This window comes from Mya arenaria, chromosome 11, assembly GCF_026914265.1.
Source record: "Mya arenaria isolate MELC-2E11 chromosome 11, ASM2691426v1".
Taxonomy (NCBI): domain Eukaryota; kingdom Metazoa; phylum Mollusca; class Bivalvia; order Myida; family Myidae; genus Mya; species Mya arenaria.
The window spans coordinates 34,996,809-35,018,595 of NC_069132.1; the positions used below are offsets into that span (position 1 = coordinate 34,996,809).

General features: G+C 34.5%; 1 protein-coding gene across 1 annotated transcript; it reads right to left on the reverse strand.

Moving 5' to 3' along the window:
- On the reverse strand, positions 1 to 21,786 carry LOC128207148 (tetratricopeptide repeat protein 27-like). The gene is made up of 23 exons (XM_052909922.1): positions 21,649 to 21,786; positions 18,570 to 18,744; positions 17,881 to 17,998; positions 17,360 to 17,506; positions 15,716 to 15,818; positions 14,589 to 14,628; positions 13,863 to 13,987; positions 11,579 to 11,715; positions 10,796 to 10,908; positions 10,093 to 10,162; positions 9,091 to 9,204; positions 8,372 to 8,467; positions 7,718 to 7,840; positions 6,993 to 7,166; positions 6,379 to 6,432; positions 5,769 to 5,867; positions 5,170 to 5,222; positions 4,753 to 4,831; positions 3,919 to 4,119; positions 3,134 to 3,196; positions 1,894 to 2,005; positions 1,218 to 1,318; positions 1 to 609 (listed from the first exon to the last, which is right to left on the reverse strand). The coding sequence occupies exons 1-23, from the start codon at positions 21,722 to 21,724 to the stop codon at positions 484 to 486; spliced, it is 2,499 nt and encodes an 832-aa protein (XP_052765882.1). The 5' UTR covers positions 21,725 to 21,786; the 3' UTR covers positions 1 to 483.
- Position 21,787: the final 1 nt, after the last annotated feature.

Below are 21,787 nucleotides of genomic sequence, written 5' to 3' on the forward strand. Positions count from 1 at the left end.
GCTCCAAATGAATGTCCATGAATTTCATTTTCAGTCCATTTTTGCATGACAAAGGCATTTTAAAGCCAACTGTTCTACCGTATGTTAGTAATGAATTTTAAAGAACCTGTGAGTAGGATTTCCCAGGTGGAACACAATCATTGACACCATACCGTTGGTTCGTCATCATTGCCAGGAATTTTGTTTTAGTTTTTGTCTCAGAATCAGTTGATTTTGACATCAATGCCTTCAATTAAGTAATGTAAGATAACATACAAAAGAAAAGATCTCAGGTGTTTGGAAAACTGCAATAAAATTCATTTTTTGAAAGCATTAGTAATGCTTTAACCCATAAACTATCAGTTTTGAAACGTAAATATGAAAAATTGCAATCAGATCTTTTGTCAGCAACCTTGTAAAACTGGTTTCCAGACATTTACGCAAAAATTGGATCATTTTAAGAAAAAAGTTTATTTCATTTCCAATGCATTTGAACATTATAATTCAGGAGCCCTGTTTGAGGGTGTCTAGCCTCTCTACAACGACCGCCATCTTGTCCTCGAGCTGTGAGCAGACGACACGTATGTCTTCTGATGGGATCTCTTTAGTTACAGGGTCAGTATGATGTTGCTGTAAAATATATATAGGAAAATGGATTATTTAGAAGCAATGATGTTTTCTATGGTTGTTGTTTGCTTATAAAAATTTGAAAATGCAAAAATAAATAAATAAGAAAGCCACAGAGCAAAATCCAACTTTCGCCAGTTGTTTTTCAGCCAAAAAAGGGCTTTCGAACCAATTATTTAAGCCAGAGTTATGGGCCTTGCAGTTACATGTGTTTTGTCTCTGGCAACATGTGTACCAAGCTCCATTTCAATATACTGAATGGTTTTGGCCAAGGTTAAAGTTTCGCCCATTGACAACGACGCAAAGGCAATAACAATACCTTTATTTATTTTTCGATAAACAGATGAGCTAAAAACACGTTTATCGCTATTGACATCAATGATTAACTTAATTTAAGTTATTGCAATCTAATTTTTTAACATCAAGCATGAGCAGAGATAAATCAAGAAGCTTAATAGGCCCCAACAAAAGATTTTTTTTTGTGTATAGAATTTCAAAGCAGTCTAAAATATAAATGACCTTGATCAGCATTGGTATGTTTACAAAATATCATATTTGTTGCTTTTTATGTAAACATCCTATGTAGAAAATAAATGAGAAAAAAAGTTTACCTTGATCTTTGTGAAAACTCCTCGTAACATGAGTTTAGCAGACGACAACATTTGAATAGCTTGTGTAGAATTCTGGGTACTCTGGCTTACTTCATAGTAGGCTGTAAAATTTATTGTTATAATTTCATTATTTACTTGCAAAGATTATACGTTCATATTTCAAGCATAAAAAGGATTTTTCAAACAGCCACTTTTAAAGCTGCATTCTCACAGATTGACTGTTTCGACAACTTATTGATTTTTTGTCTTGGAATGAACCAACTTTTGTGCAGATAATTTTTATAAGATGTCTGGAAACCAGTGATATAAGACTGCTGAAAAAGGATCAGATTGCAGGTTTTTATATTCATGTTTGAAAATTTATGTTGTATGACTGAAAGCATTGCTAACCCTTTAAGAAAAATGAAATATTCGGCAGTATTCAAAATAAATTGACATCTGTTATATTGTGATTAATTGTGGTCTATATAACTGAATTGAAGGCATTGATGCCAAAATCAGAGGATTTAAAAAATGTCAAAATGGTTAATCTGTAAGAGTGCAGCTTTAATAGTGTTTAATAATGTTATTGAATATTGAACATCAATAAATATATAAATGTCTCACTAAAATGTTGCTTTCAGTTACTCAATTTCAATTCAGGTTCCGAACAATCAAGTCCTCAGCATAAACTCACCGTCTGCTAGCTGGAGAGACTGCTTTGCAGTTTCTTTACATTTGTCCTCTACCTTCTCCCAACCAGACGTCTGCAGCACACACCGGTGACTCTTCTGGAGAAACTGCAACATCTGTCGCAGCAACCATTTAAATCGTTTATGATCTAAGTCACAACTAAACTCACAGACATCGCATGAGGATGCAAATGCTTGTCTGTTTTTCTTTCATGTATCAAGGGATATAACTTATTATATAGCAGTGAGCTACTGGTCATGGCCAATGTGCTTAAAAAATGAGCAGATTCTACAAGTCATTATCAGTTATTAATAAGGAAAAGATTACAACACCCTTGACCTTTGAATTAATGCCACCAAAATCAATACGGGATATCTACTCGGCATGATGCATGGAAAGTTTGACGACTCCTCAATTATTATATGTAATTCACAAATTGTAAATCAGAAACCCATTCTCTAATAAAGGTCACCACAACCTAGACCTATGACATACTGACCCCAAAATCAAAAGGATCTACTTCTGACCACGACCAATGTACATACAAAGTTTAAGCACTCTAAAGCAAGACTTTCAAAACAATGATCAACAAGAGGCCCATGAGGGCCTATGCTCTACTGACATGGCTCTTGTGGTCATTTTCAATCCAGAACATGTACGTTTGAGTAATAGGCAACATATATATAGTTCACTTTTAGTGTTTGGGTTTGCAGTAATGACCCCAGGGACATAATTTGAACAAACCTTCACAAGCAATTGTGACTTTACATGTAAACTTGGCTAAAAATAGACTTTGCTCATGTAGACTTGGCTAAAAATAGGCTTAGCTAAAAATAGCATTTTTTTTATACTTTCAAGGCCCATAATCTAGGCATGCATGGGCGGATCTGGCTGGTATTCAAAAGAAACCGAGCTCTGATGGATATCTAAATACTGTACAAGTTTCATCGAGATACAATCAAAACTGAAGACTGTATCGTGTTCACAAGCAATTTGTTCACAGTCAGACGCACAGACACACATACGACGTACACATTACCATCGCATAAGCTCTTCTGGCCAAAGGCCAATAGAGCTAAAAACGAAAATATGACTTGAACAAAGTTATCGATATGTCTACCATGCTTGGCAGGCGACACAAAAGGGAGAGAAAGAATTAGCACACAGTAACTTCTACAACATAGAACAAATAAGCATCAATAAAACCCAAACGAAGAGAAAGATATCAATGATAGCCTACAAACCTTTTCTGTGTCATTTATACACAACTCTGCGTACAATCTCCAAATTTCTGCATTATCGGTCACCTGCAAATCAAAACATGACTCTCCAGATGTAGTCCACTAATAGAAATTTCTACATATATGCTAATGAATTATATACAAGTTGTTAGAGGAAGTCATTCATTCATACTCCCTTATTAAATAAGTACCATAAAACATGTATCATGTATCATTTCAATCTTATAAACCTAACACTACTGAAATGAAGTTCTTGTTAAGATAAGACAAATTTAACACTAGTTCAAACTACAGTTTGAAACGGAACAAAGCAGTTCAAGTTTTGAAGCATTCAATTTGGCCTTATGTCTACCCTTATCTATCAAGAGATGTTCGAAAAAAGTGTAACACCTAAAGCCTTACCATCGACTTCCCACATCAAAGAAACTGACTACAGTTATTAACTGGCATATACTTTCATGTAACACATTGAACTTAATACTTATGAGGCAGGCTCACCCCACCACAAATCATGGAAACATGTACATTATGCATTACTTCACTTAAACGTACCAATTCAATATCATAGCTTTAAGTTTATGATTCGGTGACAAACAAAACTCTTTGAACTCTCTGTTCAAACAGTACAAACTGACCATCTTTTTGGTGCAAAATGAATCATGCCATTTTCAAATAATTGCGGAGTATATTCTGCCAAATTAGTTTGAAGGCAGCAGTTACATGTAAAATTATCTGGGCTCCATGGATCTTTTAAGAGAAGTAGAACAATAGACTGTTTTCAGTCTCACCTTTGAGGTGATTCTTCCGAACAGCTCTCTGAGACTTTGTTCCACCTGGCTCAGTCGAACTCCGCTGGCATCGGCAATATTTTCACGCACGCCACGCACGAGAACCCCAAGCACCTGCTCGTCCACCCAGCGATCTCGCAGGTCCATAAGGCGGTGGTATGCCCGGATAACAGCACTAAACTCACCACAGTCTGTGCCAACCTAGCAAATGTAGGTACACAATTTTTTTTATTTTTTATTTTATGTTGGAATTATTTTGAAAAAAGGTATCAGTTTATGAAGTAAGCTATGTGGTAAACTTAACAACAATACTTGTCATACAGCCGAATTATGACATCATTCAAGCTTGAATGAAAAAGGCATTTAATATATATTAAAGCATGTCCTTCTTGTAGTGTAACAATCTTATAAAGATAGGATTTCTTAACAAACTTAAAGAACATCGCAAATGTTTGATTATTCTTTTAAGCAATCATTATACAATACAATTTGTTTCTTGTTTTTCATCGGTTTTACTAAAATTACTCCGTCTCTCATTTAAGCCTGTTTCACTGTAAAAAAAACACATTGTAAATGCACACATTGCTGGTAAGAAAAAAATGACATTATTTGGCTAAATTTTTTCAATGAAATAAAGATAAAAACTATGTGTTTCAATGTAAAATTGCAATATATTTCACCTTGAATTAACACCAGAATAAAATATTTCACAGGTGTTAAGGCCATTTGTTAAAAATAACTAATAGTGCTTTCTCGATGAAATATATTGCTATCTTACACTGAAACAGAAAAATATTCTCAATGTAAGAAAGATTCAAAAGTCAGGTTACATACCACCAAGTAGTTTTCCCAGATTCTCCAGTTTTCGTAGTTGCATTTCAGGGCATCATTCAGCGTCTTAAAGGCTTTCTTTCTGTGAGTAAGAAACAAAATAATGGTGTACAACAGGCTAATTCATTTGTTCAGAAGTATTAATTACAAAGAAAGTATAAAAAAGGCACCATGGAGCGAGTATTTTTCTTCTTACAGTTGAAAAATGGGCATCACTCAACTTTATTCAAGCCAGAGTTCTGGGCCTTGATACCACTGGGTGTTGCCACTGTTAACATGTGCTTCGAATTTCAGGTTTATATATTTGTACAGTTTAGGCTTATGTTCAAGTTTTAGTACGCCTCTAACGCCATCAAGACCCAACTTTCTGGTTTGAAAGAAACAAAACTGACAAGCAAAAAATACACAAAAATAACTTACTTTTCTTTTAACTTGACATAGGCTGTTGCTAGATTGCTCCAAGCTTCAAAGTTCTGTAAAGTGACAAGTGCATGTTCAGCAATCATGCACGTATACAAACATTCTGTGGTTTTATTTAAGGTAAAACATGTTTGTTACATCTAAATACCAGTAATGTGCTACAATATGCCTTCATTTTAACATAATACTTGCAGTCTGTTGTACAATCAAAAATTTAGAAATCCTGACGTTCAGAGATATTAATCAGTATGGCATGCATGGTCTACCAGTATTAAACCAGAAAAATCAATACTGACTTGTCATTAATAGTCCTAGGCTATAAGATTACCAAACTGCATCTAGGAATAGTCCTAGGCTATAAGATTACCAAACTGCATCTAGGAATCAATTTAATAGGAGTGCATAAGGGCATTAAATTTGGGTTTAACATAACTATTCTGTGAAACCATTACTCATTGATGCTGTCTGATTTTTGCCAGTTACTGTTTACGCTTAATTATGTGGACAAAGGTGATGCCCTCTAACAAAATGTATATTCATGTGAAAATGGAGAAAGTTTTTGAGAGCAATTAAAAGAATAGTGTAACTATTACGCTTACATCATAGTCGATGGTGACACATCTCTTGAAGGCCCTCGTAGCCAGTTGGAAATCCTTGGCAGCCATTGCAGCACAGCCGTAGGTGAACCACACAGGCACCTGACAAATGTAGGGAATTATGTCAGTTATGTTATACTTATTTTTTTTAGCTCCATCGTGACGAAAGCTGAATTACACATGAGTCTGTTTTCTGGGTATAAACCAGTACTGGTGTCCAATATAAGAGGCTATGATGGGGATCAAATTAAAACCTCTTGGATGACCACTCTACCCCCTTTAGTATATACTAATTTATTTTAGCTCGATTTTGACTATAGCTGATAGCTGATAGAATCACTATCAAGTCTGTTTCCTGGGCACAAACCAGTACTACGTCCTTTTTGAGAGGTAATGAGAATGTATCCCTAGTGTGGATCGAACCCACAACCTCTTGGGTGAGAGGTGGACACCTATACCACTAGACTACTCTCACCCCTTTCTCATAGCAAATCAACAGTTAAAACAACGGGTAAAAATGTTCAAACTTAAAGCTAAAAGGTATGTATAATTGTTCTATTGACTTAATAAAGCAGTCTTAAAAGAGCTTTTTCTAAAAAAAATTACACAATACCTGTAAAGCGTTCACTCCAAGAGACTTCTCAAAACACTCCACGCATTTGTCATACTGAAATAGTAAATGAATCTAGGCTATAGCTTATGTATCTCAAATTAAACAAATTTATTCGCTGTAATAAGTGAACTTTAACGGGCTTACAATTTATCGAATGATGATAACTGAAACTCTGGAAAGTTGAATCATTAAATATAACGTTACCGCACAATAAACATATCAACTCTGTCACATATGACAATAGCTAAAATAAAGGGCAAGAAATACTTAGCTGTGATTGGTTTATTTGAAACTGATTAACTATAACGTATAATAGATGGTTATTTAGACTAACATTGCTGAGGCTGCCTCTTTCAAACTTTCATTTGTTTGATAATTAGCAAAACTATATTAAGTGAGGTACATAAATTTATTACCAGCAAATAAAATATTGTTATATTCTGTACAATCAATTTAGGCATTCTTAATAAACATCTTCAAGTTAAAACATGAAATTGTATCTATACAAGGTTTCTTCCTGTATAGTCCACACAGTAAGGAAATACGGTATTTAAATCCTGTTTTATGTGTTCCATGTCATCCTAAAACCCTGACATTCCTTAGCCTCTCCCTACCTCTTCCTTAGCAAAGTAGAGGTACCCCATACACCTCTGGGCGCGGGCTGAGCGGTGCTTGGAGAGGACCCATGCCTTTTCATAGTGTTCTATATTGCGCGTGATGTCGCCAAGGAAACACCAAAGGTTCGGGGTCTCGTGCACAGCAAGCTGCTCCCGTATCACAGTCTCTGCCTGGTACAAAATGCATAACTCTTTATATAATGGGGTAAATTTTTAATTAATGATATGTAACACAAAACGTAAATAGCTCCAGGAGATATTTTTCCATACTGGTTAGGGACCTCTTTTTGCCCAGAAAAGATGGTATATGTTGAAGAAGTAATGAATATTTTCGAATCAAATTTCACAGTGAAAAAGTTCAGATCTAAATATCAGTGTAATAAGATTTATAATATATGCTGAATTTAAAAACGAATTCATGTGCCAAACAAACTAACTAAAATCCACTGATAGACAGTGTAATGTACCAATAATTTGAACCGAGTATTTTGGAATGAATTATTTTCCATTTTGTTCAGCATTAAAAAATCGCTGGAAGTTATATGATGAAATCAGGTGCAATTTCGATATTGATGATAAATTGCTTATTTTAGAGAAAAACATGTTGAAAACATTACTCAAGGGTACTCCATGTTTGAATGTATTTTGAACATACATGTAGATATGAGTACAAAATTCTTTCAAACCATAAAATAAAAGCCTGTAATACAGACACTACCAACCTTCTCTGTCTTGCCGAGGCGCTGGTAGCAGGCAATGGCATCCTCCCACAACTCCAGCTGCTCATAAATCTCAAGTGCTGACCCCACAGCTCCCAGGGACAGTAACAGCTCTGCCAGTTGCCTCTGCATCCAAAGGGAAAAGTAAAGTTCATTGCACTTAATTCACCAATCAAATACATAAACACAGAACTCATCAAAAAGAATTGCTAACCTAACAACTTTACTGCAGAACTGGTAATAAATAAATCCGTAAATATATAGCATAGACTTTGCTTCTGAAGTTGATCACATATTTTAACAGTAAAGCAAATTCAATATTCACAATGCTTGAAATTGTTCTCCATTCACTTATTTAGTTTGATTTACAGTTAAATGATGTATGCATTTGAACAAAGAAGCTGCCAGGTTATAATTATCCCCAAACTGGGGCCTACCCAGAAGTCAGTCAATAGTAATTGTCTTTCAAGTCATGTACACCATATACATGTATTAATGGCGTAAGGCTTGCCAACTTGTATGTTTGCTGTTTAGAACAGCCAAAAAATACATGTACTGGTGTAGAATATCTTCCAATTTGTATTTCCCAGGGTGAGGTGGATATTTGCTGCATAGAACAGATGTGACATAATATACACATTCTGGTATTTTGCCAACCTGTATTTCCCATACAGGGGGGATTTTTGCTGCATAGAACAGCCGTGACCTCTGACCTGCAGATGGTTCCTCCCTCATTGTTTGGTTAAACAGCTCCTGCACAAGAAAAATACATTTAAATACTTCATAATTCATTTACACAACAAGTGGGGGGGAGTGATGATGTAAGAGGTTTGTCTTGAAAGTGACACAGTGTCTTTATGTACCGAACATATGGCTGTGTTCTTCTGTTCTTAAGTATTTTTAAAATCCCTCTATACACAACAAAGTTACAACCTGGACACAGTAAACTTAAAGGACAGGTGGAATCAATGACGGATGTATTGTGGGTGTGATTTTAATTAAACACCTTTAGGGGACATACAAAATCTGCAATATCAAAGGCCTTTAGGCACAAAGTTGATTTTTTGGCAATATTTCATTATAATACTGATTTCTTTTGAATGGATCAGCTATTATTTTTTTTCAATATCAATGCTTCTGGCCATAGGACCATAACATGTGATGTAACATGTTCTTGCGCCTTTTCCCTCAATAAAAACCTATCATCAATATCCGCGCAATTTGCCAGGCCATGACTGAATGGAATCCCTACAGGGGAATAAAACTAAGGCTGCCTATAACATTTTGTATTTATCTGAACATCTATAATAATCTAAAGAAAACAAAAACCTTAATTCAAAGTAAAATACTGAAAAACTCTGTCTTTATTCACAAACCTCAAGTTGCCTCATGGATCTCTCGACACGTCGTCTGCTGCCCTTCTCAAGCTTCGAACGTAACAACAAGGCTGCTATGGCAACTGACCAGTTCTCCATCTTGTTCAATACAAACTGGAGAAAAAAGATTACATTGATACTGTTCACGTATCCAATGAAGGACATGTGTGTCTCGTACTGTTGAACATTGTCATATCGTTAAATGTCTGGATTATTTCATGATTTTAACAATTTTCAAAACAAATAATAGTTGATCTTTAGGAAGTTTAGTTTTGAGGCATACAATGTATTTTAATGAGTATTCCAAAGGACAAAAATCTATAACTCCTGAGCTATGATTTTGTTGCAGATGTTTTTTGATTTTGTTGCAGATGTTTTTCATCAAAAGAGACAATCTAAAAATAAAGGAAAAATAACTTTTGGCACTAAATGACAAGACACTAGAATCAGATTGAATCTGACTCCGTAATTATTGAAATAGTTTAGCAAAGGAATCTAATGAAGCCAAGTCCACATGTCATTTTGTTTGTCCCGGTATGACACCGTTTACACTCTGTTCATTGGTACAAAAAAACATTAATATTAAGACTACGACCAATCCCTGTCATGTCAATTGACCGCAAGTCATCCATATGTTTAAAATCCCTAGAATACTAAGTCTAAATTCTTCAAACAAAATAAATTCTTCAACATTAACATTGTGTTTTTATGTTTTCATGGGTTCTTCAGGTCATGGATTTTGCATTTTTATATAAAAAGGTTTAAATTTGGCAGAACTTTAGTGAGGGCTATTCCAGTAAAACATATATCCCACGGGGGGAAGGCAATTATTTGAATAGAATATGGGTGGGTGTCTTTTTTCGCTAATTTGGACCCCAAAAGGGTGAATTTGCTTCTGTAGGGGGGTTGCATAATTTAAAAGTGCCTTCCCCCTGGAGGTTATATGTTTAAATGGAATAGCCCTGAGTACTATAGGAAGCAAAACTCAGCCTTTACACGTACAGTTATGTAAGTGAGAATCTCCTCCTCTGTGAGCGTATCTCCGCTAGCCCGGCTTCGTCTGTAGTCCTCCCTGAAACACACACACACACACACACACATGATATTATTGGCAAGGGGGAATGCAAAGAAGAACCCATTATTCCTGAATATATCCATCATGGGAATGCACTGTTTTGTGTAATATGTGCATAGAGTAATGCTTTGGACTTTCAGAGTTTTGCTCAAGACCCAGGGCTGTGAAATAGGAGAGTCCTGAAAGCATTCAAACAGGTTTAAAAAGGAATCATTATATTATTATTACTGAAATTATTACTGAAAACACTGATTTGGGGTAACTTAAAATTTTAGGGAATAAATGTTTTAATACTTGTGTTTCTAAATTAAATTTAATCTAAAGCCAATTTTAAGGCTATTTGATAGCAGTTTTATGTTACTGCTGCTCAAACGTTTCTTTTACAATTTCAGATATTGATTGCATAGGAGGAGGTTTTGACAAGAGACGGTGAGACGGTGATTTTTTTAGTTTTCACATATGCATAAATTATAAGTTACGGGTAAGTAGCCGATATGGGATATATGGGGCAAAAGAATCCATATGGTTTCCTAAGCCTGTATATCCCATATCAGGTCACCTACTTACATGTACCCTTAAAGATATATATATAAATTTCTTAAAAAAGGAAAAGTTTAGCATTTGCCTTACATTAGCCCAAGAATAAGAGCCTGTTCATAATCAGCCAACCGCACCACCTCCTGGCCGTCTGGATCTGTGAAGTTTATGGCTTCCAGAACAGTGTCATCATCCAGATTCAAAGCCTGTCAAAGTCATGGAAATTAAATGATTAAAGATTAGCCATTAAAATTGCTTAAGAGTACTGACAACTGAATCTAAGAAATGCTCAAATAAACATAACCTAAGTTTATAGTCTGCTTCTCAGCTTTTAGTTCAAGAAAAGATATAAATTTTATTTCATATCACATTGATGATCATTTTTAATAAATAGAGAATAATTGTTTGTTTCAGTGTAAGATCGCAAAATATTTCAACAAGTGAGCACCAAAAGCTACACCACTTGTGAAATATTTACTTTTGGTGTTCACTGGTGTTTTCTGTTTATTATAAGCCTAATGAAGAATATAAAATGACAGTTAATAAAAGCATGTCAATTTGTATGCAGATATTACGTCAGTTAAAAAATTATGTTGAAATTGTGTTTCAGCTCTATGCTAGATAAGGTATGATTTACGAGTGATATCAGGCTTAAATTTCATAACAGTGACAAATATCAAATTGTGATTCACTTGGAACAGTGCAATATCATTTTTATTTCACCAATAAATCTCTTTAAATCAAAGGAAAAAATAATTATAATAAAATTTGTTCTGTTTTAAATACTCTCGGTATCTTTGTGTTAAACTAAACAAAGGTCTAAGCCAATAGCTCCTTAGCATTAAATAGACTATAAAAGTAAACAAAAACACCAACCTTTGGCATGAGATTGTTACCCGAAGCAACAAGTTGTTTGTCCTGGCAACCATCTCCCTCTACCGGTAATCTTGTAACCTGAAGAAGCAGCTGAGCATTGTCTGTCTGCTGGAAGCGTGTTCGCTTACCCAATGCACCTGGAATAAAGATAAATATTGCTGTAAGTTATTTGAACCTAAAAGGACATCTTTGAGATTTAACACTAAAGATACCACCTTAATTTATACATGTATGTGTAAAGTTGATGCTAATCTCAAAAATTTACCTGTGCTAAATTTACCTGTTTTCAAAAGAAAGTAGACAATTCTTTTCAAATGATTCTATTTTTTAAAGCTTTGTTTGTCAGACTGTAAGCATAGGACTACATGATTTAACAGAATTGTTGAAACCTAAATGAACATTTTATTTCGGAAAACAGCAATCAGAAAATCAGAAAGTCCAAAATCTGTAAATTAACTTACATTTAATTCAAAATTACATTAAAACAAGCAAATTCATTGAATTGATATCCCCCGCCTGATTGGGCTAAGTCAAGGAATGGAAATCAATTGTTGATGAAATATATATATATATATGAGTTTGAGCTTGATTGCAACTATTTGAAATAAAAAACAAGAGCTGTCACAGTATGTGATGAATGCCCCCGAATGTGACATTGACCTACGAACAAGGTCAGTACATGAAAAGTTGATCTTGCCTTTACGTGTCAAATACATACGGCAAGTTATTTTAAATTGCCTCTGAACATAAAAAAATACCACCCATACTTGACAACCTACACTGTTATGTCCTTATATTCAGAATTCCCTTGTGAATAAACACTTAGTGTATCTTTCACCTTAGAGGTAGGGACATGGGTCTTGCACACGACACGTCGTCTTCGTATGTGGAACGTAGGTGGCAAGTCATTTTAAAATCTGTCCATACAAGAGAAAGTTACAGCCCGGACACGACAACCTATACTCAATGTCCTTATATGCAGCACTCCATTGTGAATAAACACTAAGTGTGACCTTGACCTTTGAGGTAGGGACACTGGTTTTGCAGGCGACACGTCGTCTTGGTATGTGGAACATTCTGACCAAGTTTGAACATTTCTGATCAATGCCTACCAAAATATGGTACCGGACGGATGGACGGAATGAAGGACGGACAACGCCAAAACAATATCCCCCTCCCGAAATCTTCGATTTGGCGGGGGATAATAAGGCAATGTTTAAAACACCTAAAAACACCTTCTACTTATGTTATTGTCTTGTATACCATTTCATAACATATCAAGCATAGACAGACATTGAACTTTGTTTAGATTTGAATCTGCACAAACCCCTATTTTCTGTGTATCTCAGTGGGGGGAAAAAAAAATAGGAAACAGAATTTTGCCTCAAATTTTATAAATATTAAATTGATAAAGTGTAAATGAAAAAAAAATGCCAACCATATGAATGTTTTGGTGTAATTTTGTAAGATAAACATACTTTAATTTGATTTCATAATAACATGGACTTGAGGGGTGATTTCAATGTCACTGATAGTACTACATAGTACAAACTGGAGCAAGACACTCTTTTAAAGTGGCTAAGCTAAATTGCAACGAAATCCATAAAATTAATTATAACCTAAAGCACATAAACTATGGCACATCATCCTTGTTTATATGAAAATCATGAAGCCATATTAATTCAGCATGAAACTGTGAGTTGTATATCCAGCTCAGACAATTTCATCAATAATAATTTTCATCGAACTACATTGTTTTAACTTAAAAAACATCATATTTCCATGTAAAGTTTCATTTTTTTTAATAAAAAATTCTGAATATAATTATTATATTTATTTTGGCCGAAATAGCAGGTAATCACGTGCTGCTAGGGACTCCGTGATCGCTAAGCAGTTCTCTATGCTTTGGTTGTTTCAAGTCACGCGCCAATCTCATGCATGCGCACCACGATCTCGTGATGTCTCCCGAAAGCAATAGGCCACAAGTTTTTGAAAATATCTCAATAAATGCTATGAATGTACAATTGTTCTTATTTAATTGTGTCATTCAATATGTCAGGCCAATCTTAAAAAATATACATGACAATGACATATGATAAAAGTTGTTAAAACAAACATGCATTTATTGTTATAGCAAGTAGTTATTCAATTTGTTCTGATTTAATGATCGATTAAAGTTGTCTTTTTTGATTCCATAATCACTTTTAAACTTTGTACAATTATACAACACTAGTAGTTACAGGTTCGCAAGAGATTCATGAAGCCATATTTAGTAGGTACACACCTGTGAGCTGTATATCGAGCCCGGACAGTTTCAGAGCTGTGTTAATCAACTCATGTGCTTCTTTGTAGCAGTAAAATGAGTGGGATAGCAGGCCAGCCTCTATATAAAACTCCAGCTGTACACTCCTGAAGTGGATGACAACATTTGATTACAGGTACTTTGTATACACTCGATTTTGCAGCGATTGAATCAGAGGTCAAATTTATCATTATCAAAACTCAGTTGAAAGTACACATGTAAATGTCTTTTTGCTGTACACCAATTAACGATCAGTGTCATTTAACGCTGATTGGCTGAAAAGAAAACCTGACAAGGGAGAAGCACTGCCCACTCCTGTGTATACATCGCTAATCACCTGGCGAATTAAGACACACTTTGGGGCAAATTATGATTACTGGAACATGTGACATGTGCCTATTGTGTTAATTTACTAATCATCACAGGCAGCTCTATCAAAGAAAATGGCACAGTGGGGTGTACTAAAAGGCAGCAGGGCGCCGTAAAAGGGCAGGAAGGCGCCCTGCCATGCTACATGTATTTATGCTTAGCTGGAGCACTGACATGCTATAGCTTACATACAAGTAGATTATTCAAACACATTTCAGTTCATATTCATCAAAGTCATAGCTTAATCATAAAAGTTATTTGCTAAGTAGATCTTCACAAAACAGTAAATTCTTAACTCTAAATCAAATAATTTATTGAAGCACTGATTGAAATGTGTACCTGTATTTGTCATCTGTCATCAATGGCTCAATTTTTGAAACTGAAATGAAAATAAAACCTCAACTTTTAACTTTAAAGCATTTTGCTGTAACACATGATATAACACTTAAGTTTACAATAACTTGCCATGAATTGCTCATAAAAACCTATTAACCTATTAAAAGAAGTGCCTATCCTCATACCCTTGTATGAAATACACTCATCTATTTGAAAAAATTGTATCCACTGTACAATGATGTCAATTTCGGATGCCCATTTATTATTTTCATATCATTTGAAAGGGTTTTATGTTTTGAACGAATATGTGTACATTAAACCAAGAAGTTAAGAGTCACACACATGCTTTTTTAACCTTGAAATATTGCTAAATAAGTCATTTCCCAACACATTTCAGATCAATTACAAACAAACATAATATACAGATTGCAATAACTTAATCTATACTGATACCTTATTTCAGGCATTTATTTCACATATTACAGGGCTCTCGCGAGAGGGCGACTTTGGCGAAGTGGTCCCCTAAAATTCCCTGATTTCGCTCATTTTTATCATCAAAGCGAAATTTACTTTGCAGACAATTTTAGCACATTGAAATCTGTCAATGAACAAATATTTGGCCACTGTCCCATCAGTTAAAACATCGCAATAATTATTTATCATTCATAATTGGTAATCTCCTAATCCGATAATTGGGTTGTATATCATCAAATTACCGAAACATCACCAGTAGGTGGAGCTATTGAAAGTCAACCAATCAGAATGTGCATTGAGAAGACCCTGATCAAATGATATAAGTTCATTAAAATTCGATAGAAAAATTAGTACTGGTACAGTAAGCAAAACCCTTTCTATTGATACCCAAGTTTTATTGGGTCATCAGGCATCAAAAGTTAACATAGGCCCCAATGTCAAGACACAACTCCTATTTCTATAGTTTGTACTCGAAATGGTGACCTAGGGCTGTATTCGATATCATTCTTATTCTTGGACACCTCTCAGTCATTCCATTCAGTCCATTAGCCAGTTTATTTTACAGTCCAATCAAAACATTTGGATTCTTATCTTAAAATGAAGTGAAATGGAAAGTGGTTATTTAGAACAACGGTGGTTGATTTTCCCATCCTTACCATTGTCAATGAGTGTTGTGACAAGTTCTCTGAGTGTGTTACACTTGTCATCCAGGACCTGTTGGAGTATACTGGTGCACCGTAGCAGCCACCAGTCAACTGTCTGTGGAATAATAGGCATATTTACAATGTCTTTCTCTCAACAGAACATTTCAAACTTAAATGTAATTTATTTCTGTTTTTCATTGAAAATCAAATAAACATTCTTTAACTTTGTTTTCATAATTTAGTAACTTGATGAATTCTCCCCCAGAGTCAGACCTTCCTGATATATAAAACATTTGTTTGATTATGTTAAAAATCTTTGAACTAAATAAGAACAAGAGCCGTTGTAAGACAGCACGCTCGACTTCGCCGCTTTGACTTAGAAGTGAATACAATAACAATGTAATATTACCAAGTTTGGTCTATTTATGTCAAACCTAACTAAAATTATTCAATACATAAGGTGACTTTGATGCTGCCCTCCCACCACCCGAAAAATGACGCAAGTCATTCAAATAACTTGATTTCCCATTATAAAAATGTGGTAAAGAATAAACAAATATGCCTTTCAAAAGAAAAATCAAAAAAAAAAAATCAAAAAAAAAATCAATGACCATATAGTATAGCCCATCTTGTTTTCCCTTGGTAAAAAACTGGTTAAGAATGTAAAAATGTGCCTGTCAAAAGAAATAAAAAAAATAAAAATAAAAAATTTCAAGGGACATAATTTGTATTTAGGGTTAAAATGGAGTTTATTGTTGTAAGATGGTCGTAAATAATTTTGTTTTTTATTAAGTGCATTGAGGTATAGAAGTTTTTTTTATTAAAATCCCAACTTGCCCTTAACTTTTACTTGCCTTAACCTAAGTCAATCAGGGGCCATAACTTGTATTAAGGATATGGAGTTATGTAACCTCATTGGGTGATGGTCCTGAACAACTGTGTGAAGTATTAAGTCAATTGAATGAAGGGTATAGAAGTTATTTATAAATATCCCAACCTGCCCTAAAACTTTAACCTAAGTCCAATAGTCAATCATGGGCCATAATTTGTATAAAAGATAATATGGAGTTATCTAACCTCATTATGTGATGGCTCTGAACAAATGTGTGAAGTATTAAGTCAATTGAATGAATGGTATTAGAGTTTTAAGTGAAAATCCCAACTTGCCCTAAAACTTTAACCTGCCCTAAAACTTTAACCTAAGACAATCAGGGGTCATAACTTGTATTAAGGATAATACGGAGTTATGTAACCTCATTGTGTGATGGTCCTAAACAACTGTGTGAAGTATTAAGTCAATTGAACAAAGGGTATAGAAGTTACTTATAAATATCCCAACCTGCCTTAAAACTTTAACCCGAGTTTCAAAGTCTATCAGGGGCCATAATCTGTGTAAAGAATAATATGGAGTTATCTAACCTCATCATGTGATGGCCCTGAACAACTGTGTGAAGTATTAACTCAATTGAATGAAAGGTATTGGACTAGTGAAAATCCCAACTTGCCCTAAAACTTTAACCGAATAGTCGAGCTAAAATGCCTCAATATTCATGTTATCTAGAACATGTATCATATAATGTATATGAATGTGTTTATTAAATAAGGTTTATAAACATGTAGTTTTTATGCCTAAACAGAGAATAATAAAGTATATACCCTGAGATGGGAGCATTTCTGCTGACAGTGTGTGAGAATTGCGCGTGCAAGGTAAAGAAACTGTGGAAAGGTGGCGAGTCCATACACTGGTTCCCCGTCTACGCTCAGCTGGTTCTCAAGCCACATTCGCAGGTCATCCTCCTCCACCTAGTTGGTGGATAAGCATTGAGAATAAAAATATCACAAATGGGCAAACAAATTATTACCTAAAGGTACTAAGATATCATTGTACTTCTGATTTAGCCTACATCTGATGATTTATCCTTTTATTCTTGAATATAAAAAAAGAACAGTGTGGGGAGATGCCAGTCCTTCGACCATTTTCACCTCGATTGGCAAAGGAACATAACTCAATAATGATTCTAATAAGAGTGATGGGCCTTACTAAACACAGCATATTGCCATTGCTAACATGAGCTAAATTTCTTTTCAACTGAAACTATTTTGGAGTCATGGAAAATATTTTTTCATGATAATACTGCATGAGAAGCTGCAATTCACTTTTTTTTATCACACAATACCTGTATGTTTTCTGGGAGGAGATGTTTTGGTGTGAACTGAGAGGGTCTTGGTCCTAGCCAGTTGTTCTGAACAAACAGCTGCAGGCATGACACACCCACTAACAATAACTCCAACTCCCTAAAATAAACCAATGCCAATGCATGTTATGTTGAATGAGTTGCAAGATATATAACTTGAGTGATAAGTATGACGCTGACGTAACTTCCTGTTGATATTGTTTATCATATGTACTGATGAAGGCATTATGCAAAAATGTTTACAAGAAATAAACTTTAAATGTTAGAGCAATTTCATTATTTTTATTAAGATATATAACTGGCATTTATTAGATCAAATGCCTAAACTTAAATTCAACAACTACATGTACCCTAAAGTGGTTTAAACCACCTTTTCTCGCTAGAAAACAAACTTGGCATCAATATAAGATTGTGGATGGAAATTTCAGATTTCAGGTGAAGTGATAGTGTTTAAAGTACTGGAAAGCTACAGTATACAATTTAAAGTAATTATTTACTAGCAACAGTATACAATTTAAAGTAATTATTTACTAGCAACAGTATACAATTTAAAGTAATTATTTACTAGCAACAGTATACAATTTAAAGTAATTATTTACTAGCAACAGTATACAATTTAAAGTAATTATTTACTAGCAACAGTATACAATTTAAAGTAATTATTTACTAACCTCTGGGGAAGCTCTTCCTGGTTTTTATCGTTTAAGTAGTCACTGACAGAAGACTGTACCATGGTTTCAAGATCCACTTGGCTGTCTTTAGTGAACAAACTGCAGACAAAAGGCTCCTGTAGAACAGCTCCATAGTTCCCGGCACAGAAACTTTCAACTGCAGATTTGACACCACCTGCAAAAATACAAATACTACTGGATATTCAAGGCTAGCAGAGTACAAACCAATTGTACAAGGGCTAAAATCCCAGCTTGGCCTTAATCAGAAACAATGAATTAAACATGGTCCAGATTCCCAAACATGAAACTATAAATTTTCTTTCTGTGACGCCCTTGTATATTTAGGGTTGATTGTATTGAGAGGGTGGGGGGTGGGGGTGGGGGTGGGGGTGGGAATAATGAGTTTGGCTGATTACTTCAATAAGTTTGCAATGTGTTGATACTAACCAATAAATAGAAAAATGGTATTTTTTTAGTCATTTGAAATCTGACCATCTTTCTGTGGCGATATTTGAGTGAAAAATTAACAGTAAATAAGTTTATTTAACTTTAAGTTATTTAACTACAAAAATCAAAATGAATGCATTTCAGTGTTCGACACTAACAGGGTCCCGTGATCCCGAGGAGACCAATTTTTCGGGAGGGATACCTGAACCTTTAAGTCCGGTATTCCGTCGGGACACTTACATTTCTAACTAATTAAAGCTAAGTATCAGTAAATAAATAGCGTTTCATTAATCTATTATCTAAATTTGGGTCGCCCTAAGTTTCTTGACAGTGCATGTAAAAATGATATTATTATTAATACTTCTCACACACCAGTCACCAAAGCGAAAGTATGGCTGGCTTTTTTACTATTGTTACGTCATGAATCTATGAATAAACAGGTCATTTCACAGTGCACATGCAGGTTAATACTTCTGTTTTGTTGTTTACATTTTCAATAAGGCCAGAGACATAAGACAAGACCCTAAGTCTAAGAATAGTAACAACATCGAGTTTTTTCTTACATTGTATCCATCTTTGTTTTTGACTGAAAACAAGAGACTTAGACATTCTACCGCTTTTGAACTAAATCAACCAACTTGGAGACCCAAATCTTCCTCTCTGCCATTGCCAGAGGTTCACATGTCTGACATTGTGCTACTTACTTCTCATTACGTGCTGTTGCCAAAAACATGTATAATATGGTGTATACTTGAATTACAAATTAAAAAGTAAAAGACACAGTATTTATGAAAGGTGCTCTTCACATTGCCTGGATACAGTATGACATTTTTTTTTTTTTTTTTTTTTTTTTTATATTTGAATTATTATTCATTTTTGTCAAAATAGTGAATGTATGTCATGTAAAAAATTATTCAACAATTTTTCATGAAAGAAAATTAGTATAATATATAAATAAATATAAGGTGAACATAAAAAAAACTAATTTTCTTTCATGAAAAATTGTGGAATAATTTATTAAATGACATGTATTCACTATCTTGACCGAAATAAATAAATAATAAAAATAAAAAAAAATATTAAAAATAAAACAATATGAAAAAAAAATGTATCATTGTATCCAGTCAATGTGACGAGCACCTGTGGTATTTATATGTTGAATCAAATATTAAACAGGCTCAAAAATGTAAAAAGTGGAAGGGACACCTAATTTCATGAAGGGACACCTGATTTCAAATGTTGGTGTCCTTCTAGCCACAATAATGCGCGTTAAGGGAACTTTTTTGACATTTGGATATTCATTTTGTTCCCTAAACACCACAAGTCAACTAAGCAGTACCATATTTATATTCTTCAACTATTACCCCACAACACTTCACTGTTAAATTAAAACACAAAAGTTACACTTTTTTTATTTTAGCCCATACCTTTTACTTATTACACTTAAGTGTTTTATGAAACACAAGTCAATAAATCATCGCCATTTTGAAACCATCTAGCAGGTGCCCGATATCTTTCCGCTCAATATATACTTAGCGCTGGGATCTGTCATTCTTGACTAGGAAAACAACAAGTGGGTTATGGACGCGTAGAGTCGCCAAATAAAAAATTGGCGAAGACTCTGAAGCGGCTGTTTATATGGACTAGTGTCCTTCGGGATCCCTTGGAAAAATGGTTAGTGTCTACACTAGTCCAAATACTTGTACGTTGACGGATTTTTTTTAGATTTTTGATATGGCAAATCCTTCACGTACAAATTGTTTAGTATCAAAAGTGGGTAGTTGTTCCAATCAGGATTCCGGGTTAAAGCATATAGCGTCTATAAAATATCATAAAAACAAGAAATATTACCAGATAATGTTATTTGATATTAGTTCCGTACACAATTTTTTTTTATCCAACTTATAATTATGAATTTGACGGCTTTTCTTCATTTCATTCTGTCAAAACATAACGATATATACATGAAGGGCACCGCCAAGGCTTCAGGGCACAGTTTTAACATCGCTCGGAACATTTCGGCCATGGCCTGAGTTGTTACGACTGTATAACGAGGTCTATCTCGAAGTTTTGTCGGAAGAGGCCGAGTTATTACAATTGTATCGAGTTGTTCCCCTTCGCATAATTGTTATCTGTGTCAGTCAACTTTTGTTTTATTGGAAAGGTAAACAACTTGTTTTAATGCATTAAATGCTTGTTTAGTGCAAAATAACATTTCACTTACATTGCAAAATATGAATATAACTCTTTATGATCAATTTCAACCATAATATACAAAACAATTTCAATATTTTTAAAACACCCCCGTTTTTTGCACATTCCCGTTTAGACGTTAGGGATTGGAAGAATCCCGTATAACACGTCTATTATTTTAGACTAGTGTCTACACCTGCATTTTCTTACGAGAGACGTGACATACCTTTTTAAGTTGAAATTGATTGGTTTTGAACTGAATTAATAAGGCAGTGCATGATTGTCATATACGTTAAACGCTAGAAATGACATTTTTTCCAATTTGAAGTTTTGCCTGTTTACATAGAAATGTATAAATTAGTGGTGTGTAATCTTCATAGTATTGACAATCAATTAATGTATTTGTAACGAAATTTTAAGTACAAATCTATGTCCTTACATTCAATATCATGAGAAAATGATATTTTCTGAGTCACCAATGCTATTTCCAGAGGGAAAATATCTCTCTGATCCATTATGAGGAATGATTTCTATTTCTCATGTGTCAACATATGGGCGCAGCCATCTTAGATCGGCGT